Source organism: Halictus rubicundus, chromosome 1 (assembly GCF_050948215.1).
Source record: "Halictus rubicundus isolate RS-2024b chromosome 1, iyHalRubi1_principal, whole genome shotgun sequence".
NCBI classification, from domain to species: domain Eukaryota; kingdom Metazoa; phylum Arthropoda; class Insecta; order Hymenoptera; family Halictidae; genus Halictus; species Halictus rubicundus.
Genome location: NC_135149.1, coordinates 21,808,801 through 21,827,188, shown reverse-complemented (window position 1 = coordinate 21,827,188; position 18,388 = coordinate 21,808,801). Strand labels below are relative to the sequence as shown.

Genomic DNA, 18,388 nt, shown 5'->3' with positions numbered 1-18,388 from the left:
TTTAGGCTTTAGAGAATATAACAGGCGCGCGATAAATATAAATGATAATAAATATAAATGAGCATGTTCAGAATTATCTGGGAACAGAAAATGAACGAATTTTCGTCCGCAGGAGCATTTGCGAGGATGCAGCTGGTAGCTTCTCGAGGAGTTGCATTATGCACACGGTTGCTCGAGTAATTTCGACGGAAGCCGGTAAGAGGGAGAACTCTTTACGATAAATATTTGCTCACCTATTCATGCATTGAAGCTGCTATTATACATTCAGCCTTGAACCGAAACGAAGGAAGCCTTTTTTTATTTTCTATCGGAGACAGAGACGACGAGCGGCGCTTCGGTTCTTCAATTTTTCACAGAGTTCACGCCGGGTCGTGTCGGACCCGCGTTTTCGGTAGCCAATATAAAGCACTTTGCCTGGTCGTCGTGACCGCCCCGATGAAATAACTTTGGAGGATCGTGTCTATACACAGGGGCGTCGTGTGCACGTGACAGTGGGAGGGTTGTCGATGCTCGCTTTGACCCTTTAAATAACCAAAGAAGATTCGAACGGGTGTCCCTTGCGCCAGTCCCCGTCACGTGCCACATTAAATCGAATAGAATACAGGAGAAACGACGTGGCGTAATTGTCTGGACACCGGTCGCAAGAGTCGGGGCCCTTTAAAGGATTGATAAACGGGAAGGGGCGGGGAGAGTGGAGGGGGGAGGAGGGAATCGGTTCGTTTCGATAAATAATCCAAACGCTCGCAATCCATAGACAGCATCCTCGCCGGGGAGCCCCCACAGGACCGTGTCAAGGAAAAATCGTACTATTCTTGGCCCACGAAAAATAACTCCGTTGAATTATCCAGGTCCAACGAAATGTTCCGGCCAGAATATATTTATACCGTTTAAATAATTGACGAAGGTAGACCGGCGCTCGTTGCCATCAAACGCTGCCGTCCCCTTGAATAATAGACTCGTAGCCAGCCAAAAGAAACCGTTACCGAAACCGTGATCCCGATCCACGGTACACAATTAAATTTCTCTCGGCAGCGAATCTATTTTTCAGCGGTCTCGCGACGAGGATTGCTCGAATAAGGAGCCACCTGGACGGGAAGAAAGTACAGAAAGCTGACTATCTGCTCTGTGTCTGCCTGGAGCCCCTAGTGGGCGTGGTTTCGTCACTCCTTTTCGGTAGAATACCCTGGGTGGGCGTGGCTTCGTCGACCTTTGCGTAGAGCGCCCAGAGCGGGCGTGGCTTAACTGCCCTTCTCTGTGTAGACTGTCCTGGGTAGACACGGTTTCACTGCCCTTTGCATTAGAGTGCCCTGAGCAAGGCTTGATTGACTTCTCTTTATACAGTGGCCTGCGCAGACTTAATTTCACTGTCCTCTCTGCGCAGAATGCCCTGAGTAGACCTGATCTACAGTCTTCTCTGTGTAGTCTACCCTAAGTAGGCGTGGTCTAACTGCTTTTTATATAAAGTGCCCCGAGTAGTCCTCACTCCATCACTTCGTACGTATTGTGAGCCCAGAGCAGGCGTGGTTTAATTGCTCCCTCGGTCCACAGTGCGCCGAGGAGGCGTGGCTAATGAATAGACGTAGCTCTACCGGTCTCTGCGCGTACAGTGCGCCCGGCGGGCGTGGTTTTGTGGCCACCGATAGTCGAGCAGCCAGCAGACCATTGTTCTAGGTATAATAATGAAAAATCCGCGGCACGTGGAATCTCGAGACAGCTAGCGGGAAAAGTCCTCGAAACCGAGGGGTTCTCGCTGATCGTGAAATACCGGTAATACAGTAGCATTTAGTGGGACGAAGCTGTTATCCACGAATGCGAGACGCGCATCCGTGAAGAGGAGAGCGGTTCAGAAATAAAGGGAGAAATGAAAAGAAATAAAGCGGTACGCCACGTCGGCTGCGTTAACCGTTTGCAGGGCCGAGCGATGCGCTTCTGGGAACTGTGTAGCGAGAATGGCCGCGTAACTACGCCATTGTCTGCGAAGCTGCTTGTCACAGAGTCGATAGACGTCTCTCGTGAATCCTCCATCTCCTCTCCTCTTCTCTCTCTCTCTCTCTTTCTGTCTCTCCTTCGCCGTATCAATCCATCCTGTGCCTGTGCAGAGTCACGTGAGCGCGCGGCGCAACGGTGTTTCCAGTTTTCCATTAGAAACGGGAACAGGCACTTGGAAGTCTGGCGGATTCAGACCTTTTATACGGCACAGCCTTGTAGCGCAGCGCGCGCGTTTAAAATCAATGTTCAATGCACATACGGCTTCCTCCGCTTTGTCCGGATAGCAGAGATGGATGTACTCGTAGAAGGGGATACGAGTGGCTCGCTCGAGCGCGCGCGCACACCCGCGCGCCCCTGCACACACCCGTGTTTGCCCGTACACGCTCTTTGAGGGATATTCGGTCGGGAATCTACGGGGTGGCCCGCAAAACCGAATCGAACCTTTCTGTAACATTCACGGAAAAGGGACTCTCCAAGGAGAAAAATTTATTCGATACTCCTTCGCAATTTAGACTATTGACAAAAATCCCTGTATTGTTTAACAAAGACGTCTTAAATTGTCCACCGTACACGCGTTTTCGAATATCTGATCCCGAGATGGTGGTTCCACTTGAAACAGTGAATTGTCGCGCTTCCAATAGAGAGAAGGACGCAATCGGTTTTGGCCCGTCACCCTGTATAGTGTGCGACTCGCGCAGCGCCACCGAGGAGCCGAGGGTGAGTCTTTAAAGCAGAAAGGAACGGAAAAGCAATTACGGGGACGCGGTAGAACGAACGCGTACACTCGCGGCATGGATCCCTCTCGATTAAATTCGTTTTTCAGTCGGCGCGGATATCGATCACTCGCCGCGTTTACTCGCTCGATAGCGAGGACGCAGAAATTCGATATGATTCTCCTGGGCTGTTTTCCGTGTGTCCTCGACCGTCCGTCCGTCCGTACGTCCGTCCGTCCCGGAGTCAAGTTCTACCACGAATATCCCCGGTGTGTCCCGGTAACTTTCGTCCCCCATCATATTCATACTGACTAGTTACAAAGCGTACGTGATAGCGTGAAGTTTAACAATGCGGTTACACGTGCTGCCCCCTCCGGAACTGCTATGTGCACTTTGAGCCACCGGAGCAACATTATAAAGGCTAACTTCGGTAGTTGAGCTATCAACTAACGTCCCAAGATTTCCCGCATCGACTTCGAAACACGCGCGGCACTCGCCTCCCGCCGTGAGAGAGGATCATCGTCCGAGATTGCCGGCGGAATCGATGGACGAACGTTATATCTAATTAACCAGATACGATGGCTCCTGCCAGCGGCCCTTGGTTACTTGCGAGAGCATTCGTGCAGATTGCTAAAACGGTACATCGAATGTTCTATCATTAGAAGGATGTGAATATTCTATGAGGTTCTAAAGCAGCTTGAGACGTTTATTATAAGCTCGGGGACTAGATCTTGGCCCTGAGAGCGCACCACGTGGCCTCCGGGGCAAGATGACTTGGACTAAAAGACTTCTGATCTTTGGAATTTATTGTCTCGTTGCGACAACAGTTTATCTCCCTTGTGGTCATTGTGGGGGCGTTCTCAGTAGGCGTGGCTTCGTTGCTCTTGACTCAGGGCAAAGCTGTGAACCATGCTGTACCTAGACCCTACACGTCTTCAAGATTGAACTGTGGAGACCACAATATGTCTCTTTGCTCTTTCCAAAGACAGAAGACTGTCCAGCGCTCTACACGTCGAATAGGCGTGCCCTAAGTAGGCGTGGCTTAGTGGCCCTTCGCTTCTCTAGAGCTAGAGCAGTATCCCGCAATGCACTATGCACTCCTAACTAATCTAGTATATAAAAACTCGGGAAAGGTGTTGTTTACCCCTCTAACTGTTTGATTCTCTTTGCTTTCAGGTCCGAGCCAAAGGAAGATGGAGATCACAGTGCCCCGATCATCCTGTTCAAAGTGCAGCCATCGACCCAACAACTGCTACTGCCGGGTCCCTCCGCGAGCAGAATCATGGTGAGTTCTTTCGATTACTATGAAAAACGGGTACGCAAACAGTCAGCCGTTGCACGGCGGCAGCATTTCACCAGCCGTCATTTGCGAGGGACATATTCCTCGATCTCCGCAGAGGCGATGACCCGGATCGTGCCAGAGCCATTGTTGCCGACGGAAAAATCTCCCTTAACGAGCGGCCCGAAATGGGGGCCGATTTTTCTGTCGGCGGAAACGGAAATCCGATCGGGAGGCTTCTGGGGAACGATCTGGTATCCGACTATTAGGGGAGTGGGGGGGAAGGGGACTGATTCAGGAGGCCATCCGCGGATCCAGCGCCGCGTTCCTGCCGGTGAATACGAAATTTATTAAATTCTTCCAGCGGAGGATTCGGTGCGGATCGACGATGCCGCTACGGCGGAAGGTCGAGGAACGCGGAGAATGGCGGCAGGAGTTTACAAGGTTACCAGGAAATTGACTCGGTCGATCGATTTCCCGCGTGCTCCCCCTCTCTCTCTCTCTCTCTCTCTCTCTCTCTCTGTTTCGGCTTTTTATGAATGTTAAACTTTCTCTTTCTCTCGTGCTATACTCTGTCTAGCCGCGCCACCGACAACCTCGGGCGAAGAGATTCGCGGGGCGCGCGCGTCAACCAGTTGCTTCTCGGCGAGATTGAGGAATCACGATGTTTATCGACACGCTGGAAATCGCATCACGCCTTCGAACGTCGCGCCAGGCATCGGACAGAGAAAGATTTCCTTTACGAGATTATCGGAAAATTCGCCGGCTCGCTAGCTCGAACACGTTCGTTCTCTCTCTTTCTCACGACTCCGCTTCGCACGGCTCCGCACAGTTCCGCACAGCTCGGTACAGTTCCGTGCAGCTCCGCACTGCTCCGCGGCTTTTCAATCCGTTTTCCTGGCGCGCGGCGTCTCGAGACGCCTCTTGCGGCGCCACCGAGCTAGAAGGCGTCGAAAATCCTCTCACGAGGACGCATTTCCGTGAAACTTTCCGATCGCCGGAGGCTCGAGAACCACTCTACCGTTCTCGCCACCGTGCGCCAGGGCTTTCTTCGTTCCTCGGCCGGCTCCCATCGCTTTCCCCATCTCCACCGTCGCTTCCAGCTTTTCGTCTGCTCGTCCCCTCCCCTCTCCCCCAGCTTTTTTCCTCGCGTCCCGCCGTTTAGTCTTTCAGAGCCCACCTCCACCTCCTCTTCTTCTTCTTCTTCTTCTTCTTCTTCTCCTCCGTCGTCCTCCACTTCTCTTCTCGTCTTTTCGTCGCGAGTGACAGATTCCATCAACCGTGTTGCACCGGGCTGCCCGCGGCGTCGAAGCTTCGCAGACTGATACGGTCGGGCTAAAGGAGCTTGCCAAATAAATTTCCCGTGCGAAAATACACCGTGAAGCTATCGGTGACAAATCTCGTTTGCTATTCTCTGCACCCGTCGACGCTACCTCGCTCCCAGCCCTCGGTAATGAGCCCTTGGGCACTCGAGTAGGTGACTCTGGGGCACCACTAAACATTGCTATACCATTGTTCAAAATATTGTTGATATTTATATTCAATAAATTAGTGAACAAATTAAGTATTTCCGTTGTCGTATCAGTTTATACGAAGAAATGAATTAGTCGCCGTAAGAAAGGTGGGTTCACGTTTTCGAGAGCAAGATTTTCAGGTACAGTGAATTCTCGGTATATGTCAACAACACGGGTCCTGCCAGCGTCTTGTTCCGTCCAGGAGACATACCCGTGTTATGTTTACACTCCTCGGCGTCCGAGACCTCTCGACATTCGTGGTCCTTCACGGAGTATACCCCGCGGTAGTGGGGATAATTTTGTCATCCAGGCTTTGGCGGCATATATAGAGAAGTCACTGTGCCCGGTAATATCCTTTCAAATTGAATAAGAGCAATTGCCAACCGAATGCCTGACGTCAGTGATTCGCTGCTTCTGGAGCAAAAATTGTTCCAGCCACCGGTGTCCGAGGGTTAAAAACAACTCGAACTGATCCCGAGTACCTTCCAACTCGGCCATCATCGTCTTCTTTATCGCAATCGTTAACCCGGATCCTGCCGGGAATTTTTTCGCGAGTTTTTCCAAAGTGACGTCATTTCTCCGGGTAGTCTAAACGGGAGACGTGTTAATCGTGCTTCCGGGTAAAATGATCCGCGTATCTGGGTTAAGAGTCATGATTATTATCGTGATCCTCCGTGTCCTCGGCTACCCACCGTCCTGTGAAAGGACCCTGCGAAGTGTATAATAGCGAAAAGGGGAGAGAGAGAGAATGGGAGAAAAAAAGGGCGCGCACGGACCGGGTAAAAAAGTATTGCAAAACGGGGCGGGGAAGATGAAGAGGAGAGGCTGCTGCGAAGAGGGTGGAAATATTATCCTTGGGCCGCGCGCGTTCTTTGTCGCGTTCCTCGAAGAAGACGCAAATTGGCGAACTTTGACGAAACTCCTGTACAATAGGCTCGCAGGCCCGGCAACAATGAACCCTGTATCGGCCCTCTGGCCTCTTCCTTTCTCCCCGTTTCTTTTTCTCTCGTCGCGCGCGCAATCTAGGAGCGTGTGTCACAGTTTGCCTTTGAGCGAGGCGCAGAAGGAAAAAGTTGCATTCATCTTCATTGTCGGGATGCCTCCGGGGACTGCTGCTGGACCTGGAAACCCGATGGACTCGACCGGGTCTCTCTCTCTCTCTCTCTCTCTCTCTCTCTCTCTTCTTTTTTTTTTCTCGACATTGTGTCGGCTAACGAGAGGAAACCTTTCTCGCTTATTATTCCCTCTGTCGTGGGAAGAATACGCGATCGGATATTATCGAGAAGAGGCGGCGGGAGAGGAGAGGCTCTCTCGATCCACCAGGATCTCCTGATTTCACGTGCCGTCGCGCCGCCCTTTCGCGTTGAATCGTTTATCGCGGCCCGTTGCTCCCCCGGAAATTCCCTTCCGACGAATCGGGTTACTATTCAGGTCAAATTGTTAAATATTCGGGAACGTACAGCCACCGGTATCCTGATTCCAGAGCCGGGAGAGATCGTTAAACAGGAAAACTTTCGGGGAATCCGATCCTCGCCGCCGCGAACAAAACGCTTTCGCGATCAATCGGAAGCTGCACGGTTCGTTTGACTCGAGGATCGTCGCGTCGTTTGTCTTGGGGGCGATATAGATTGGCCTGGGGGCAGGAAGAGTCGGAAGGACACACCCCTGATCTTGATTCCTGCGTCCGGAGTGACCTGAGTAGGCGTGGCTTCGGTGCTCCTGCGTCTGGACCACTGACCTACAGGCCAATTTCTGTCTACATCTCCTAAAAGTCTATTTCTCAGATCAGAGTATCTGTCTTATTCTCTCCATATAGAGTAGGCGTGTCGTAAGCAGACGTGTGCCGAGTAGGCGTGGCCTCGGTGCTCTTACTCCCGAAAATACCTGGACCACTGAACCAGAGAGCAATCGTTATCCCTTAAAAATCTACCTCTAAAGACCGCAATGATTCTTCGCCCTGAGTCTTCGGCTTTTTTACAGACGGAAAGCAATTTCTCTTGTTCTCCCTGTACATAGTAGGCGTGTCCTAGACAGGCGTGCACCCAGCGGGCGTGGCCCAGTCGCTCCGGAGCCGGTGCTCGATCTATTAGCGAAGTTACGTGGAGAACGCAGTCCATCGAATTTTCTCAGACGGGAGTGTTCCGTCCACTTTGACAATGGGTTGAAAAGTGCACAGTTCGTTTGACTGTAGGCTCGCCGGCCATTTCGTCGGCGTCGTTTGCCTTCTTGAGGGACGCAAAGGAGAAGATGGAAAAAATCAGGGGATACCTTTCCCGGGAGCATTACTCTTGCATTTAACGATAATTGCTCATTCCCCGGCAGTTCGTTTGGAGATGAAAGAGTGTCGGCTTGACGCGTTGCCGCTCCACCTCCGTAGAGGAATGCGACGGCGACGCGACGCGACGCCTCGGTGGAACGAGTGAACGCTGACAATATTCACGGTAATCCAATTGAAATTAATTCTCCGGGCGAAGGCTCTTTGTTTCCGCCTCTGTCTCCTCGCGCTCACTATCCGCCTCTCCGCGCGCACCCGCCGAGACCGAAGTCTCATAAGCTCCTCCAGCTGGAGGGTCCGTGGAACCGGAAGTGACGTGAAATATCGCCGCGCGACGTAATCGAGCAAGGCACCGGTGGCAGCGCACCGTTGCCACTGGATCTCTTCGAGGTTTCTCCGGTTGTTACCGTGACCCCCTCGGGGTTAATCATGCGACCGAATCGAGATGGTAATTCGAGTGCCGCGCGCGGGAAGACGCGACTGTCCCGCGGATCCGCCCTCTAATTCACTCCCCGCGTTAATTAATTGCTCCGCACGCGCACGATACTTCAGATTCGCCGCTTAATTCTCAGCCGGCGTCTTCCACCGTAAACTCTCGTATAGACATAATTGTTTGACCCTGTCGGAGTCACGAATTATTTGCCGCAAGAATCAGGCACTTACACAATTTTTTCACCGAGAGATTCGCTTATGATTAAACTGCGGATCTTTATGGAAATTCTAAATTTATCAAGCTGAAAATTCGCTACGTTAATGATAGTATATTTATATTAATCATAGTTACTGATTATACTTCGTAAATTTGAGATGTATAAGGCTACGACTATAAGTGGATCCCAATGGCGAAAAGTGTAAGCAATGGGATCAACACCGACCGATACGTTTACGGGATTCGGGCGGTATCGGGCCAAAGCAAGATCGGGCCAATGCGTCCAGAGGCACGACAGCTCTGTTTTCGATTCGTCGATGGTGGGCCCCGCGTTCCGCCAGAGCGGCAACATGCTAATTTGCCGCGGAACACGAGCGAATCCCGATAATTCGGGGATTATCAACGGAACGCGTACACCATCGGGAATCGGGAATCGGGAATCGGAAATTGGACGGAGACGCGGGATTCACGTGGCGTTGGAACGCTCGACGGTCGACGCGTGTCGCCCACACGCAACCGACGACGCGATAACAATCTCGCTCACGTAGCGTACGCGCACCGTGAACGAACCATAAGGCGTGTAAACGCCGCCTTCCTCATTAGAATGCTAAACATTCGACCGCGAAGCGACTTCCTAACCTTCCTAATTCGGCGCTTCCGCGTGCGCGCTGCACGACGCCCACGCGATCCCTCGTGCTCGAACGGAGTTCTCCTCGGCTCCTGGCCACGTGATCCCATAAATTTTCCTGTGTACTTCGACCCCCGTTGCAAACCCCTCGAACTTCCTGGTGACTATGTTCCAAATTTTGTTTCACCTCCGCAGATTAAACCTGCCCATTAAATAGCCCGAGTTTCTAGAGAATTGGAGTAGAAGGAGCAACTTTAACACGTTCGCTACCAACGTCGCAAAAATGTGACGACAACAATTTTATACATCACGCCGAGGGAGTCAAATTAATTTTCTGCATGCCACAGCATGATACCCGGAGAATTTATAACTTCTCTGTGACGATATATCTTTTTTTCTGATTCCACAAGAGCATTCGTTGCAATTGATATTAACCCAGCGCAAAAGTTCGTGCCAGATTATTTACTTACTGTTGTTGAAATAAATGCCGGTAGCGAACATTTCTTCGTTCCTTTCAAATTCCTCGGAAATGAATGTACAATAGATCCCATATAAGACGATGCTTCGTCCATCTCGGCTTGACGATACAATTTCACAATTTTTCGTTTGCGGAATTTATTTAATAGCAACGTCCATAGGTTAATTAGCGGGGACGGTCCGCGTCAGCGTTGGAAAAAAGTTCGTTGGGATATCCGGCAGATCCGAGGAAAATAAATCGCTGGGTAGCCGGGGATATCGCGGGGGTCGCGTGAAAACCACGATTCAGTAAATCAAAATGCCGGCGTGACGCCAGTGAAATTATCTCCGCCGTGAATCTCCGTCAATACCTGCTCCGCTTTTGAAAAATGAGAAATATGCTCTCTCGCGCTCGGCGAGTCCGCGAGATATTTCTTTCTTGCGGGTGGCGCGAGGACGTCGACGTCGGGGGTCGCTCGGGGGTGGTTGCGGAGGGGGTAGTCATCGGAAATTTGTCGATATTTTAACCGGTTCTGCCTCGGAGGGGAGGGGGGTTTCGTCTAGCTTTCCATCCCGTCCGCGCCCTTAATACAGTCGTACGTGCGCCTATGATTTATTGAAAGCTGAAAAAGACTCACTCTCTCTCTCTCTCTCTCTTTCTTTCTCGAGACTGCATCCCTCTCGGCCGCCCGATTAAAAAGTTCGCCCATTACCAGCCGCGTCGCAGAGCGGCATTCACGGCCCATTCAAAGATGTCGCATTGTCGCCGAGCCGTTTCGATGCCTTGGAAAAAGCTCGAATGAGAGAGTGAGCTTTATACAACAATGTGTCCTGGCGGCGCATTCGAACGGAAACCACAGCCCCGGCTCGGCCGGGAACCTGCATTTACGGCCGCGATAGAATAATAATGGCCGTTTATAAGGGACTAATACGCTCGGGGGGTGGCGGAGCAGGGGGATGGACGCTGGATTTCGCGGATCATTGAGAACCGCTGCGGGCTAAGATATCACAAAGCTCCGCCACCTCCGGAGGTGTACAATAAACCACGGCCAGAACCCGGCAAATAAACGTCTCTCTTCGAGAAAAAGAGCTCTAGCTCGCGGGAACGGAGAACACTCGGCCCTATACATAATCGCGTGCCAAGTTTATTTTATTTTTCTCTCACTCTCTCTCTCTCTCTCTCTCTCTCTCGCTCTCTCTCTCTCTCTTTTTCTCTCTATGTGTGTCTTTCTCTCGCTCTCCAGATCGCTTTTCGTGTTTTTTTACGCCCCGACCAACGGATTGGACGCGGCACAGTTGAAGCGAAATTAATTGCGATCGCGAGCTGGCTCGATGCTTTAATTAGGGCCGGGATTGATTGTGCTTGGAATTCGCGGAGAGCTTCAAAGGTGCTCGACCCTTTTTCTACGTCGTCGACAAGGCTCCGCGCGGGCCGCGCGCGCGCACCGTGACAATTAAATTCGCGCATTGATTGGGCCTCGCGAGGCATTCTTTACGCCTAATCGGATCGCCGAGGAGTGTTTCGCGACCGGCAACCCTGTGGACACTTCTGTCTCGGCTCGCCTGGCTGTACCTAATTTAGCCTCTTCTCGACGTACCTGTCAATTTTAATTATTTATTACCGCGTTACTAATACTGTACTTTCCATTGTCTCGTCGCTCGGGAGCAATTCATTAATATATTTATTGCTTTCGAAGAGCAGAACTTGAGCCTCTTGCAGCAGGGGGGATGTTGTTTTACATTTACACAGGTTTCATGTACATACAATTTTCATTTATTGCGTAGTTAAAAACTTGTACGTGGAAGCTGAGCAATAGAAAATTCTCGATCTTGTTGCATGCACTCCGACTGTATATTGCACTGTTGTAAATACTTTATACAGTTTCGTCCGGCTTGCAGCGTCGAACATATTCCAACGTGACGCATCGTTTAGGAAAGAGTGCGCCGAGGAGATGAATTTCGACAATTTTCCGGCGTATCGCGCGGTACGCGTCGCCGCGTCGGTTTCCGGGAATCTGTGTTTCCACGATGATGGGATAATAATGGACCAGTTGCGCGAGAACGACGATGCAAGCGGAAACTGCGTGAATCCGCGAGGGAAATCTCTCGGAGCTGCCGCGTGCTAAGTATTCGCAGAGCTATCTCCGGCTCGACATGTAATAAAATCACGATCGCTCGCGGATGTTTAAAAAATGAAGCTGTTCGACGTCGAACGGCAACGTTCCGACAATTAGACACTCCGAAATAAACTATGAGGCACGCTTCCACTTTGAAAAATTATTTATCTTCGCTTTTTCATATTGCATCTACAGTGAATTCTCGATATACAACAGTGAAGTCAACGGTCAACAGTCAATCGAACGACCTGTAATATTATGTCCTTCACGTGTCCTTGAGTACGAGAAATTCATAAAGTAGGACACTTGATGTAAATAGTGAAATAACGATGACACGGTCCCCCTAGAATTTCAAGAAATGTTCTTGAACCTTGATTAATGACTGTAAGCACGCTCACAATAAACTGTAAACACTGATACGAATTCTTCTCGTTTCGGTGACTCCAATCGGTACGTGAAAGATAACGTCACTTCTCTGAAACGACGGTGTACAGTGATGCAGAAAAGATAGACATGTTTATGGCGAGGCAAAAAATAACTCAGTACAAGCATCTCAACTGTACGCAGAAAAATACCCTCGGAGAAATCATTCTTCTCTACAAAGTTTTGACCGCATAGTTCAATTGTTTTGTAAAACAGCGAAATGACTTCGACAAGTTGAACAGCGTCCATGGAGTGTAACAAACTCAAGGTCGCGTGAAGGTCATTATATTGCAGGTCTCAATATAATCAAATTAATATATCAATATTAAGATTAATTAAGGTACCAAATTAACAATTCCGACTTTGGAGATATTTGGAATTATTTCTCACATCGGAGAAATAATATTTATTGAAAAAATGCTGTCAAGCAATGCCAATAATTTAGTTGTACAGTAAAACCGAAACCGAATCCTTTCCAGAGCCATCGAGGCGGTTGAAAATAAACTGAACTACACAAATGCTGTCTCAGTTTGGACTTGACGGACGCATAAATTGCAGCTTGCACTTCTGACCGCGTCGATAAGCGAACCCGGATATTTTCGGTTCGTCGTTTCGCGACAAATTAACAATCCAATAAAAGGTGGTTGGCAGCTCGCGAAAGAGTCATGGCAACCGCGTGCCACGGTTAATCCGTCGTTTCCTCCGACGACTTCTCGCACGCTCCATATTGTCCGACGACATTCTTCGCCGTCGACGTGTCGATTTCCCCGGTCGAAAAAAAGAAAAAAAAAGAGAGAAAAGAACGTCGTCTTTATCGGCGGGCTCTGCTCGACTCTCGCGGACGACTGCTGCACTCCGTTCTCTTCTGGCTCCGAGAAACCACTCCTCTTAAAAGCAGTCCATAAACCCGACGAAAATCGTGCCGCGAAGAACAAGAGGCCTCACGGTTAAACACAAAGCCAGGAACCGCGCGGCGCATGCATCCAGGCGTCGTCGTTTCGTAAATCAGCGGACAAAGACCGACGAAAAACGAACGACGAACTCTCTGGGCTCGTACATAAATAATAATAATGGCGGCAGTCGTTTCCACGATCTGTAAAGATTCGCGGCATTTAGGGACGGGGACCGTTGCGTGTGCCAATAGAAGAGGAAAATAGGGGCAAAGTAGACTGCGGATTTTTATGCAAAATAAAAGTTGTCCGCGTTAAGCCCTCTTCAGAGCACGCCTTACTGATTCTGAGAGGTATTTCAGAATTATTTATAGGAGGTCAGATCACAGTAGATTCATCGCGTTTTCGTGCGTTATTGAATTCAATTCTGCAAGTCTCGTTGACACATCGTAGAAGCCCGGGATAGTCACGTGACTTTTTAATTAATCATTTCCATTGACAGCCTTCAGACACAGACTTAGGATCCGTCTTGGTCTTGATCCGACAGGTCTTAAGTCTGTGACCAAATTTGTCACATTTTTTGCTCTGTATTATCGATATTATGAATTCTGACGCCAGAAACGTGCTTCAAGTTTTTGGCTTTATTTCGCAGAGAATCAAGACAAAATATAGCTCAGTTTGTAGCTGGAGATATTTTCTAGTGCGAACTGCTCTCGATTTCCACCAGAAAACTCATCCAATGAGTACACATCGTCAATTTTTGGCCCACTTCTAACATTTATATCACCTAATACCTGCATAATCTCGGCAGCTCCTGACCAGCGCGCACTAGATTGAACCTTCCGCTTTCGAATGAGCCCTTTACCAGCGACAAAATATTCTTATCTAAGGACGAAAACTTGAAGCACGTAAAACCATTTTTTGACGGTAATGTAGTCACACTAGCTTATCGCGAATCTACGAAGACCGGGCCCTTAAGCTTGGGGGGGGGGGGGGGGGGTTCTCGCGGAATGATTCGGCGGGTTTGGCAGTTTTGGCGCGCAGCTTCCATTAATTTGGTCCGAGGCGAATTACAGAGGGTCACGAAAATAAAAAAAAAGCCCCGATGAAAAGAGAAACGGGAGTCGGGTCGCCGTCGCGAGGGTCGTATCGGTGGTCCCCATTAAACGCATCCTACTTTTCGAACTTAATTCCATTCGAGTCGACCGCTTAATTGTACGGTCACGTTCTCGGACGTGCGCAGGGCCGTAGTCGATCGGGAGCGATCTCCCTCGAGGGGCGCAGGGGGGAGGGGAGGCGAACCAGGATTACACGGGACGGCTAGTGTAAGAGAGAGCGGCGAAGAGAGGAGAGGAGAGGAGAGAAAAGGGGGGGCCAAAGAAGGCGCGCGCAGACAGGAAATCCCCCTCGTGGCAGGGCACAGTACAGGAGTGTGCTCTGTGCAGTGTTCTGTGCTGTGCAGTCCACATTAGGCGGCCGACACCGGGAACAATCGGGCAGCAGGGGCTAATCCGGCCGAGGCATTTCCATCCGGCGTTTCGGAACTTGCCGCCGCCGCCAGATTCCGACGTCTACCCGCAGAATCCTCGTCCCCACACCCCTCCTCTACTTTTCTCTCGAAAACTTTGTTGCGAACTGCGGCTAAGCCGAAATCACGGAACTAATCGCTATTTCAGCGATGCAGCCGCCGCTCCCCGCGCCGACGACGCCCACACCCGGCGCATTATTCGAATGCTCTTATTCGCACCGGCTCGTTAAGGATATATTCTCCGCGTGCCACGTTTTCGCACCTTCTGCTGACTCGCTTCTCTTCGCTATACTCTATATACATGCACATACCCTAACCTTCTACTCTAGCTTTCTCTCGCACCCCCCGTTTTTGTCCCCCGCGTCGACTTTCTCTCTATCTCTCTCTCCCGATTTCTGTTTCGCCGAGCGAACTTAAGGCGAAGGCTCGTTTTAATTACTCCGGGAACTCGCAATGGAAAGGGGAGGGGAGAGAGAGAGAGAGAGAGCGAAAGTTTTATGAAATCTTATCGCGTTACACGAAATTCCGGAGTTATGGTGTCGCTTGTATTATTAATAAGCTACTCGCGAGAGCGCGGGGCACGCCGCGTGCACCGTTCGTAAACGTCGCGATATTGAATTAAATTGCCGGAACCGAGCCTTTCCACGGAGTTTCTATTGCGTTTCGCGTGCGTAAGCCTCCGGCGAACAATCTGCGTTCGTAAATAACGCGAGCAGAGGGAACCAACCCCGGGGCTCTTAACTTTTCGCACGGTTGCGAGGTCGTTCAAGGCTGCATCCGATGAACGGCTACCTACAGTGGACACACCGTACTGCCTCTATTTTACCTGGCCATGATTGGCCATTCAATCGAAACGAGACGAATACAGAGAAAAATTTCATAAACTCGACTCTCTTCTAAACAGACTGCCTTTCACGATTGAACATACTGGGACGAGACGACGAGTCCTTCGCTGATTAACCACTGTTCTTTTGTTACGTTTCCAAAGATTGATTGAACCTTCTCATTATTTCATCAATTTTCCTACTGTTGATTTTCTGGAGTAGCTATAAATATTTATATCGCGAAGAAATAAAAATGTGAACTGGTCCCATTGGTATGTAGAAAATAGTCACATTCTCTGCGTTGGCCATAGGAAATGTACAGAATGGACGAGGGTCAGAATGGACCCCGGAGGTCGTCGACTAGATCTCGTTCGAGGGTTAACATTATTCTGGGACCGGCCCGAGCTGGCTCGTGCCAACTGCATTTTCCTCAAATCAAAGAGAACTTACGCCCCTATAAATCTCGGTCCTGCAGCGCGTAACTTTCTATTTCGGTGGTCGGGCATTCTACCGTTGATTCCTGGTGCGATTTACCGGATAGCGAGCTTACAGCTCCGTTGCACTCTGCAGGGTCGCCTAATCAGAGATTCGAGACTCTCGTTGCCCAAAACCGAGGCTTTCGGGACGAGCCGCGTCCTTTGAGGAATTATTTCACCAAAAGCTTCATTAGGAAGCATTAGCAGCGAGTCTTCCGAATTGTTTTGGCATTCCAGGAGAATAACCTTCGAGTTTAACTATGACTTTGGCTGCATGTAAAAGTATTCGATGTCCTGGAGCGTCACAGTGAAGCACACTGTTACTACTTATTAAATTTCTTTTTCGCTCCGGCTCGTTGCAATTCAGATAGTATGTCGCATAAAAAAATCCGCTGTCCGCCGACGAAGCTGCGCCAAAATTTGCGAAACGTGTTGGCAGAACAATTCCAAAAGGAGTCGCGCAATTCTCTTTCCGGAAGCTTCGGCGGTTCGGGGTCGCGTCTGAAAAATTGAATCGTCGAAATTGCCCGATGATCGTGAACGCATCGACGCGTTTCCATTTGTCCCGGGGACGCAACGGTCGGAGCCTCGAATCGGTAAGTAGACCGGTGATGTATCCCGCGAATTATGCAATTGCAAGTTTAATGTCCGCGGTCTCCCCTTGTGTCTCTGCCCGAGCGGGGCAGGCGGTTATTGCTTCATCGCGTATTCCATTTCGCGGTCCGCGCGTGCATTCGGAACGCATTATCGCCGTGGCAGACACTTTCATCTCTCGATGGCCGTGTTCTGTTGTGTCCCCGTCGCGTTTTTCAGCCCTGGTGGATCGGGGCGCATATCGTTGTTGCGAGATGCTTGAGGAGCCGCGGAAAGCCGTGACGCGTTACAGGTCCATCCAAAGATAGAAGCCGAATCTTACCACTTGGAAACAACACTGTGTTCCTCTCCCATCCCCTTCTTTCTTTTTTTTTCTCAACCCCCTTTCACTCGTTTCCCCGGTCTTCTGCTTCTTTCTCGCTCTTTTCTTGTTTCTCTCATCCACTTTCGCGTCGACCTCGCTCGACCGACTCTCTCTCCCTCTCTCTCTCTCTCTCTCCTTCTCACTCTCTTTTTCACTCTCTCCTGCTTAAAGCCCTGTACACACATTGGCAACGGCGTGTACGCTCGGTGTGTGCACGGGACTCTAAAAAAGACGGCCGGGGCCATTCGATGGCAGCTGTTCCACATTTGAAGGATGGATATTCTTCGGGCTTTGTCGCGACGACAAAAGACCCTCTCTCACAAAAGGCCTAGCCAGGCCGAGCTTTCCGCGCGAACCTCTCTCTCTCTCTCTCTCTCTCTCCCTCTCTCTCTCCCTCTCTCTCTCTCTCTCTCTCTCTCTCTCTCTCTCTCTCTCTCTCTCTCTCTCTCTCTCTCTCTCTGGGAGAACGTGGCACAAGCATTCAGGGGTCTAAGTTCCATATGTGCCGCGACACAGAAGCAAGAACACAGTTCCACCTATTTCTCTCGCTCGGATCTTTCTGTTCCGGGCCCTGAGACACTCGCGCCTTCGTTCTCGCCGACTGCCGCGTCTCCTCGTAATTAGGGGTCCGCTATTAGCCCGCCACACCCCTTTCAACCCCCCCACTCACAGGTCTTGGAATTCTCCATAGTCATCTCACGAAATTTTTGCGTCGGCCAGGTTATTGCTCCGGGGCTGGCCTCTCAGTTTCGAGGATTATCTATCAGTCAGAAAAGAAATAGATAAATGCATGAAATCACAAAATCGAACGTCTCGTATAGTCCATTCACGATGTTCCTCACCCTCCAGAGATATACTTCGGACCACTTCATGAAAAATCAATCTCTCGACAGGCTATCTCACCGCGAAGTGTCCAATGAAATTTGCCGGACGGGGTTCTGTCGCGTAGCCCGAAATGAATAATTTCCCGAAGTCGTAGGAGCACTCGTAAAAAAAGTCCCGGACCAGAGTTTCGATCCCGGGGACACGCGATTAAAAATCCAGGAGTGTCCCAGCAATCCCCGGACGTCTGTTGACCCCGGTGCGAAGAAGAGGGGGCCGTTCACACCGGCGCGGCGCGGCGCGGCAGCCCCGTGACCGATAAAGAAGAATCGCCGATGCCCTCTTCTCCGGGCCGAAAAGCCCGTCCACCAACGGGTGTATAACCCTAACCGGAACGAGTTTCCTTCTCGCCCCATCGAACCCCTTTCCCTTTCTCCCTTCCTTTGCCAGGCGTCGAGTTTCTCCCTCGGTCTGTGTTACGGGGCCCCGTGTTCCTGGAGCAACGAGGAGAGAGACTTGCGAGAGCTCGTGAAACGACGGACAGTCTGTTCTGCGGTGACTAATGAATTTGCTACGAGCTCTTCTTGCCGGACGACCTCGTTTGACCCTGCCCCGGGTCCGAAGTTACGAGCTGCGTACCGTCGGTGTCCACGAATCGACCGGCGTGCCACGTAACGAGCCCTCTTCGGCCTGCTCTTCGGCTGCAACTGCCATCACGCCTAAAATCACTGATCTCGGTGTTGTCGCGGTCCTCTTCGATCTCCACCAAAAATCATTGTACCTCGACTCGAAATGACAGGCCGGTGAAAATGGGAAAAGTGAATCAATAAATCAATAAAATGGGAAA

The 18,388-nt window shown here is 50.5% G+C and overlaps 1 protein-coding gene across 1 annotated transcript in view; it reads left to right on the top strand.

Moving 5' to 3' along the window:
- LOC143357477 (uncharacterized) overlaps window positions 1-18,388 on the top strand; it is an 85,512-nt gene that overhangs the window by 27,934 nt on the left and 39,190 nt on the right. The window contains exon 2 of the mRNA XM_076794009.1: window positions 3,879-3,987. Within this exon, the coding sequence (XP_076650124.1) occupies window positions 3,879-3,987 (109 nt within the window). The remainder of the gene's footprint in view (window positions 1-3,878; window positions 3,988-18,388) is intronic.